We start from the raw sequence: 8,736 nt of genomic DNA on the forward strand, positions 1-8,736 counted from the left end.
TAGTAGAAAAGAGAATAACTGGCAATCACAACACCAATGTGATGATTGGAGAAGGATGTCTAAACTGAGACCCAAGAGGTAGCCAAAAGAAAGAGTACATTGGCAAGAATTCTGTTCTAGATGGAAAAAAGAGCATGTGCAAAGGCCCAGAGAGGAAAGAATAAGCATAGACTTTAAATCACTTCAATGTCAAGATGTTAAGACTGGGATGGAAAGGAGCACTGGTGATGTATGATGCTAGAGAGGAAAGGCAAACTATACAAAGGTCTTGTGAGAGAGGTTAGGGCACTGGGATTTTACCATCTTTATTTCCATGGGTTCCACTGTGGAAGGATCATAATCTTTGCCACTCCCTCCGAGCTGTGTAACCTCCCTCCACAGCTGTGGAATCTTATTGGCTTGTCCGAAGTGATAAATCTGAACTGGGACCACAGGTGAAGAGTCAAAAGGAGCTACTCATTGCATAGAATCTACCATCTTACTCTTGCATTTGAGAGTATTGAGGACTCTCCCTCATTCCAGCCCTGCAAACCTAGAAATAAGGTACCTAATGCAAAACAGGAGGCATATGGCCAAAATTACATTGTAATTGTGAGGAGTGGTAGGAGCAAGGTTGGTCAGAGACCACAATTAAAATGCCAGAATGAGAAGTAAGCTATCTAGCAGTCACCAAAAGTAAGCAGACACCAAAAAAAAAAAAAAAAAAAAACCACTGCCATTGAGCCAATTCTGACTTATAGTGGCCCTATAGGACAGAGTGGAACTGCACCATATGATTTCCAAGTCTGTAAATCCTTCCAGGAAGCAGACTGCCTCATCCTCCCATGGAGCAGCTGGCAGGTTTGAACTTCCGACTTTTAGGTTTGCAGCCCAATACTTTTAACCATAGCACCACCCAAGCTCCTTAGGCAGACACAGAGATGCTCTATTCCTAGGAGATCCTTCAGCACATTGACAAACGAAACTTCTTTTCACGTTCCTTCCTTCTGCTTCAGAGCTCTCAGGATGGAGGACCACATAAAGGGAGTATTCCAGCATCAGTATTTATTGAATTACTCTACTAGCAGGGTAAACACACTGGTCCAAGGAGTTGCCTAACTTAGAGAACAGAAAAAGAGTATTGGGAGTACTAGGAAATCTATCTGCCATCAAGATAAAATACCTAGAGTGTAGGCTACTCCCAAGGACACTGGATGAATGCTGCTCTTCCCAATTGATACGCCAATTCTTCCTACTCGTCCTGGTATCATCCATGCCAAATCTCTATCCTACAGAGTTCAGTGGATCAAAACACTGGGCCAGAAGAAGGAACACTTCTTTCCCAGAACTGGGTGGCAGCACATTCTTGGTCAACCATTGTGCAACCAGGGTGGAGGGAGGGGAGCTGCTTCTGTTGTCTTGGCAAAGTGTTTTTTTTCCTGCCAGATGCTGAATTAGCACCTTCTTTGTGCAGGAAACACCCTGCCCTCCTGAATTCCATGTCCCCCAGAATGTTGGAGAGGTGAGACTGCTCATAAAACAGTAACAAGAGCTTCCTCCAGGCTCATCTCAAAGTGGGAGTTTGTCTTTCCTCCCACGGTTACCTCCTTAACAAATGTGTTCTCACAGAACAACATGCCTAGAATTGCTCCCAATTCTTCTCATGCGCAGTACTTTATGCCCGGACTGGAAAGAATGACCTTCACTCCCCTCTAAATCAAACAACACCTCATTTGGCAGCCTCCCCTCCCTCGGAAGATGTGTAGGGATTTGAGATTCCTAGCACTGAGATTAGAAATAAAAATTTTGAATTTGCTTGTGACATCAATCCACTTGCAAGGGCACATTTTTATGATTCATGTCTTCTGTATGCCCCTCAACTTTCCATAAATACCCCCATTCAGATGTCTGATCCTTAATCTTAAGAAATGTCAAATACTGTGGGAATGGAAATCTAGTAAAGTCTTTAGTGATTTTTGTCCTATTCATTTTGGATTCTTCATGTTGATGCTCTACGTGAACTTTTTGAAACACGAGAGAGAAAGGTATCTATGAGTTTCAACTGGAAAGAAAAATTACATGATAATCAAGTCAATAGGAAAAGTGAATGTTGGGGAGGGGGATGTATGGATGGACATTAAACTGCTCACAGAAGTCAGGCTTCTGAGCAGAGTGGACTTGGGCATGCTTGCTTCTATCCTCTCAGAAAAGTGACAATTGAGTAGCTTATCACACAAGACCCAAACAAACATTGTTCTTATTATGTAAAAACTCAGCTTATATGTTCTTCTTGCCTCTCAAAGAAGGGTTATGTCTCTTCTTTGAAAGTAGCCCTCAATTCCATGCCCAGTCTAACAGAAGGAGTTGTTCAACCTCAGTGGAAAAAACACAACAGGTCACTTCTTGCTCAGGCCCTTGGGCCAATGCCTCTAAGCCCTGAGGAAGAGTCCCACCCTTATGGGAAGGGTGCTCCTGGTGAAGGAGAAAACCTGTGTGGGACAGGGGTACACAAGGGAGTGTCTGAGTAAGCAGAAGGAAGGGACAATTATCACAGATCAGCTCCTTGTCTCCTTTGTTTGAGAATATGACTAACTCATTACTTCAGTTAATTTGCATCCAACCTTATTGTGTTGAGATCAAGTCAAGGCTGGAAGGCAGGAGAATTTCTCCATGACTAAAGGAAACCAAAAGCACAATCTTCATATTTCATACCTTTCTAGAAACTGGGGGTGATCTCACTATTTGTAAAGGTTAGCCCATCCCAACCTGTAAGCGCACCTTCCAGGACCAGCCCATTCTTACTATATATAAAGTGTGCCTGAAAGCCTTGCTCAGAGTTTCCCTTCTGTCAGCTCCACGCTTCAGCTTCTCACACTTTCCTCACCTTCTTGTCTTTAGAGAGCCATGTCTAGCAAATCCACCATGAGCCACCGTAGCTTCAGCACCAGCTCAGCCAGAGTCCCTGGAGTCTGCCGCTCAGGCTTCAGCAGCGTCTCTGTGTCCCGCCCCAGGGGCAGTGGTGGCTTCGCTGGGGCTTGTGGAGGAGCTGGCTTTGGCAGCAGGAGCCTCTATGGCCTGGGGGGCTCCAAGAGGATCTCCATTGGAGGAGGCAGCTGTACCATGAGGAGTGGATATGGCAGCAGAGTTGGAGGTGGCTTTGGCTTTGGAGGAGGAGTTGGGAGCGGATTTGGTTTTGGCGGTGGAGCTGGTAGTGGCTTTGGGCTTGGTGGTGGAGCTGGCTTTGGTGGTGGCTATGGGGGCTCTGGCTTCCCTGTCTGCCCTCCTGGAGGCATCCAAGAGGTCACTATCAACCAGAATCTCCTCACTCCCCTGAACCTGCAAATCGACCCCACCATCCAGCGGGTGAAGACTGAGGAGAGGGAACAGATCAAGACCCTCAACAACAAGTTTGCCTCCTTCATCGACAAGGTGAGACAGGAGAATGTTCCCTTCACTGGGTATTTCAGAGTTTCATAACCAAAGAAACAATGAGCTTCCTGCTGGAGGAGACTTAGGAAGGGAGGAGAAAGGGACACAGATTAGCATTCCACAAGAACAGCATGCTGCCTCCATGTTAACAATATGTAGAGGTGATGGAAATAGTTTTGAAATAATGAATGTTTTAAATGGTCCTTATTCCTGTCTAGGAAGATTTCTTAACATTTGATAACGTTGCAGCATAGAAAGGAGCAGACAGAATGTAATGGGTTCACTTTTACTTCTGATGTTTCCAAGAGATCAAAGAAAAGTCCAGTCACAAATTGCTCTGGGGCCGGCTCTGTGTAGGAGGAAAGAAATGAAAAAGAAAAAAAATTTGCCCAGATGCAGAAACATTCATGTAATACATGTTGTTGTTATATGCTGTTGAGTCGGACCTGACTCATAGCAACCCCTCCTTGGGTTTCTGAGATGGTATCACTATGGAAGTAGACTGCCCAACCTTCCTTCCAAGGAGTGGCTGGTGGGTTTGAACCGCCAGGCTTCTGGTTAGCACTCAAGTGTCTTAGGCACTACACTACCAGAGTTCCTATGTAATACATAGAAAAGGAATGTGTTATAGAAAGAGAGGACGACCATCAATCCAGGATGTTTTACAGCAGACCCTTGCAGTAAATGGGAAGTTGGATTCCAATGTAATAATTAGATAACATTTAACATCCTTTCTAATTAACCTCTTATACAAAATGCAAACTTTGTACAATATAGCAAGTAAATATTATTTTAAAAAAAGATTTTAGATTCTGTTTGTCAAGAGAGGAGAATATTGAAAACCACTAATAAGCTCCATAACTGCAGAGTGGAAAAATCTCAAAGGTTCATGGGGGATTTCCTCTAAAGGGATCTGTCATATTTGAAGGGAAAAGGTTTAGGGAGCAGGACTGTCAGTATGAGCCTCTGTGCTGCTCCTACTGAGCCAGCACCATGGAGACCTCCCAGGCTCACTTGGAGACCTGGGAACAAAGACACTTTCTTCTTCTTTCCTGTGTCTATAAATGACCACCTTGTTTCCTCTCCAGGTGCGATTCCTAGAGCAGCAGAACAAGGTCCTGGACACCAAGTGGACCCTGCTCCAGGAGCAGGGCACCAAGACCGTGAGGCAGAACTTGGAGCCCTTGTTCGAGCAGTACATCAACAACCTCCGTAGGCAGCTGGACAGTATCCTTGGCGATAGAGGCCGCCTGGACTCAGAGCTCAGAGGCATGCAGGACTTGGTCGAGGACTACAAGAACAAGTGAGTTAAAGATAATTTGTAGGGAATAGCCCTTGATGGTGGATCTTCAAGAAATATATATCACCAGATATAAAATTGACCTTAAAATTCCTTAGCAAAACATGTCCGATGGAGATAAAAATCACAAATTAATGTCTGTGAGCAAATCTGAAAAGCAAAAGGGAATTACAAGTGAAGAGGAAGGACTTAAAAGTAAATAAATCATTCTTTAGGTTCTGTGGCAAGAAAGTTTGTAAATATTCAATTTCATGGAAAGTATTGGACCTGAGGCTGCATTTTCTATATCATCTTACCCACTGACTCAATTAGATACTATCTTTTTCTTGTTCTAGATATGAAGATGAAATCAACAAGCGCACAGCAGCAGAGAATGAATTTGTGACTCTGAAGAAGGTGGGTTGATTAAAATAACGGATTCAAGTTCCTTTATAGGAGCAGAATAGGTAGGGAGCCTGTAAGTTGAATAAGCTGGGAATGAGGGCTCAATTGATGTGAGTTGTTGGTTTTTCTCAGGATGTGGATGCTGCCTACATGAATAAGGTTGAACTTCAAGCCAAGGCAGATGGTCTTGCAGATGAAATCAATTTCCTGAAAGCCTTCTATGATGCAGTAAGAATCTTATCTCCTTTTTATTTAGTCTCATGGGTTTCAGCAATTGGTGTAAGATTCTTGGATTGGAATTCCCTATGAATGTCCCTGGAAAAGATAATCTTACAATCTTATGTTCCACAGGAACTGTCTCAGATGCAAACCCACATCTCAGACACATCTGTGGTCCTGTCCATGGATAACAACCGCAATCTGGACCTAGACAGCATCATTGCTGAAGTCAAAGCACAATATGAAGAGATAGCTCAAAGGAGCCGGGCTGAGGCTGAGTCCTGGTATCAGACCAAGGTGAGCAGTGAGTTGGCAGCTGTAAGGAATCTTGTGCCCCTATCCCTAATGGTCCAGAACCAACAAGGCTATGCTCTTTATTTGGGAAAAATATTTCATTTCAGGGGAGCTAGAGCTATCTCATAGGATGTGTACATCCTTGTGCTATTAATGGAGGTGCTTACAGAATGTATGCCCAAAATGCGTAAAAGAATGCAATTGCAAAAGGAAAACTACCTTAGATAAGGGGCTAGTGATACTTGCTTTTATCTTCATCCTGAATGCGGGCTCTCAGAAATACTGTATAGAATATCACCGACCCAGAGGAAAACTAGACCAACTGTAGTTCAGTAACAGTGATCCAATGCTCTGTGATTCAATTGTACAATATCTAACAACCATGTACCATCAACTTTTCCTACATTCCCTAGATGAGAAACCATTAAGTTCAAGTTTTTTTAAATGCCTGGTCAAGAATTGAAAGCCACTATTAGCATGCGAAAATCCATACACAATATCTTTCTCCCTCTGGACCACAGTACGAAGAGCTGCAGGTTACAGCGGGCAGACATGGAGATGACTTGCGCAACACCAAACAGGAGATTTCTGAGATTAACCGCATGATCCAGAGGCTGAGATCTGAGATCGACCATGTCAAGAAGCAGGTATGGTGGTAGGGGTTAGGGGGGAAAGGCAATGGTGAAGGAAAGCAATGTTTCCTTGTTAGCCCATCAGGCAGTCATCAGCCATCATCTGGGGTAATTTCTAGGTACTGAAGGAAGAGCAGAGGAGAGAAAGAAATGCAGTAGCTGCCCTGAGGGAGTCCCCACTGGTTAGGGAAAAAGGTCCAAACTTAACAGATGGATACAACCACATGGAGGAAAACAGTCCCAAGTATTTAGAATTGTAAACATTTACACAAAATTTACACAAGGACAGACTTGGAAATTGCAAATGAAAATATTCAGAAGTAAAAACCCAGAAAGCCTGAGGAATTTTGTGACCAATCTTTTCACATGCAAGGTAAATATGAGAGAGGAGCAAAGGCAGAGTATGAAGTGTTGCCCAAATGTGTGAGAGACTAAGAGGCGAGAAAGGCAAAATTTTAAAAGTCTGGTGTGAAAACTATCACTGCAACTGAGGATTTTTTGCAATTATGTCTACGCTGGTGTGGCATCCACATTAAACCAAAAACCAAACTCACTGCCATCAAGTCAATTCTGACTCATAGCGACCCATTGGGTTTCCAAGATGGTAAATCTTTACAGAAGTAGATTGCCCCATCTTCCTTCCACAGCTGGTGGTTTGAACCTTCAGCCTTCTGGTTAGCAGTCAAATGCCTTAGGCACTATGCCACCAGACCTCCTTAGGTGGGGGATGCACATTAGATCATCAGTAATGTTTCTGGTTTGGCTATGGAGACATCACTACAAAAAGAATAGTAAGTGAGTCACCTCACTCCAAAGTCTTATGCTCTTATGTTTACTGCATTTGTCTTTCATTAGTCACTACCCATATCCTTATTTAGGGTGGTTAGCAAAAAGAGCCATGGGTTATTGTCAAGTGGTGCCTGGACTTTGAAACTTTTAAGGAACTGAGACTAGGTAGGAAGATTCAGAGTTCCTTCTCCACCAATTCTGGCCAATAGGATTCTTCTTCACTGGGAAAGAAGAACAAGGAGTAGTCTCCCATGGAAATACAGATTACAAGTTCTTGCTTTTTCCCTGGCTAGTGTGCCAACCTGCAGGCTGCCATTGCTGATGCTGAACAGCGAGGGGAAATGGCCCTCAAGGATGCCAAGAACAAGCTGACAGAGTTGGAAGATGCCTTGCAGAAGGCCAAGCAAGACATGGCCCGGCTTCTGAGGGAGTACCAGGAATTGATGAACACCAAGCTGGCCCTGGACGTGGAGATTGCCACCTACAGAAAGTTGCTGGAAGGCGAGGAGTGTAGGTGGGTAATTCATACAAAACGCCTAAACATCCAGGTATATATCCAAGATGTCGAGCCCATGAACACAATTTTAGGGTACTCTAGTCATGGTCATATTGCTATTCTTGGAAGACAACTAAAAGGGTCATTTCCCAATAGACTGTTCCTTAGATATAGCATCCCACACTAATCCAGGTAACAGATCTCTGAGGTCTCATCTTCTCTGTATTTCCTCTCCTCCTAGGCTGAGCGGGGAAGGTGTTGGACCAGTCAACATCTGTAAGTACCTTTGCATTCTTCCCTCCTTTACCTTTGCTCTTATGCCTGGATTCAGGCTGGCAGAAGGAGTCTGACCGCGCATCATCCTTTCCTTGTTCCCCTCCCTCACAGCTGTGGTGCAGTCCACCGTCTCCAGTGGCTATGGCAGCTCCAGTGGTGTCAGTGGTGGCTTAGGCCTGGGTGGAGGCAGCAGCTACTCCTATGGCGGTGGTCACAGCCTTGGAGGTGGCTTCAGTTCTGGCAGTGGCAGAGGCATTGGAGGTGGCCTCAGCTCCTCTGGCGGTAGCAGTTCCACCATCAAATACACCACCACCTCATCCTCCAGCAGGAAGAGCTACAAGCACTGAAATCCTACTACCAGTTCTGGTTCCACAATGTCTCAGGCCTCTCTCCATCTGCACAGCCCTCTCCTCACATTGTTTCTTCTCTCCTGGCCCCTGGTCTTCTCTTGGTCTGTGAGTTAGAGCTGATGTTGCCTAGTGTCCTCCTTTCATCTCTCTGCCTACACCTACTTCACCTAAACTTTCTTTTCTCACCATTAGAATGTCAATATCTGATTTTACATCATAATTTAATTATATGTGATGCTTTACTTTGTTACTAAAAGATCAATCTCTTGGCTCCAATGTCCTACATTTGAGACTGAACATTTCAAGAGAATTCCATCTGGCACTGTTAATTATAGAAACTCAGTCTGGATTATACCCCAGAACTGGACAACTGTCCTTTGATTTCCAGTAGTCCAAGAGTTTGCTATCTTACAAGTATAAGCACAGGTGACAAGTTCTATGGTGGACAGAGTCTGTATCTTTGTTATGTTTTCTCTGCCCTTTGCTCTCTTGTAATTGCTAAATAAAGCAGATTTATAATATATTGCTCTGGTGGTTATGTTTGTGTGTCAACTTGGCTGGGCCTGGTTGAGTGGCTGGGCAGCTGGT

At 44.2% G+C, this 8,736-nt stretch overlaps 1 protein-coding gene across 1 annotated transcript; it reads left to right on the forward strand.

The window, feature by feature from the left end:
* Positions 1-2,883: 2,883 nt before the first annotated feature.
* Positions 2,884-8,145, forward strand: KRT6A (keratin 6A). The gene is made up of 9 exons (XM_007949559.1): positions 2,884-3,408; positions 4,497-4,711; positions 5,044-5,104; positions 5,225-5,320; positions 5,444-5,608; positions 6,127-6,252; positions 7,320-7,540; positions 7,764-7,798; positions 7,910-8,145. The coding sequence occupies exons 1-9, from the start codon at positions 2,884-2,886 to the stop codon at positions 8,143-8,145; spliced, it is 1,680 nt and encodes a 559-aa protein (XP_007947750.1).
* Positions 8,146-8,736: the final 591 nt, after the last annotated feature.

This window comes from Orycteropus afer, unplaced genomic scaffold, assembly GCF_000298275.1.
Source record: "Orycteropus afer afer isolate SDZICR_OR568_19922 unplaced genomic scaffold, OryAfe1.0 scaffold00247, whole genome shotgun sequence".
NCBI classification, from domain to species: Eukaryota; Metazoa; Chordata; class Mammalia; order Tubulidentata; family Orycteropodidae; genus Orycteropus; species Orycteropus afer.

Excerpts from the sequence above, each read along its gene's own strand:
- KRT6A (XM_007949559.1), top strand. The coding sequence starts at position 2,884 with ATGTCTAGCAAATCCACCATGAGCCACCGTAGCTTCAGCACCAGCTCA. Across the intron at positions 5,105-5,224 it reads AATTTGTGACTCTGAAGAAG|GATGTGGATGCTGCCTACAT; the intron begins GTGGGTTGATTA and ends GGTTTTTCTCAG. Across the intron at positions 7,799-7,909 it reads TGTTGGACCAGTCAACATCT|CTGTGGTGCAGTCCACCGTC; the intron begins GTAAGTACCTTT and ends CCTCCCTCACAG.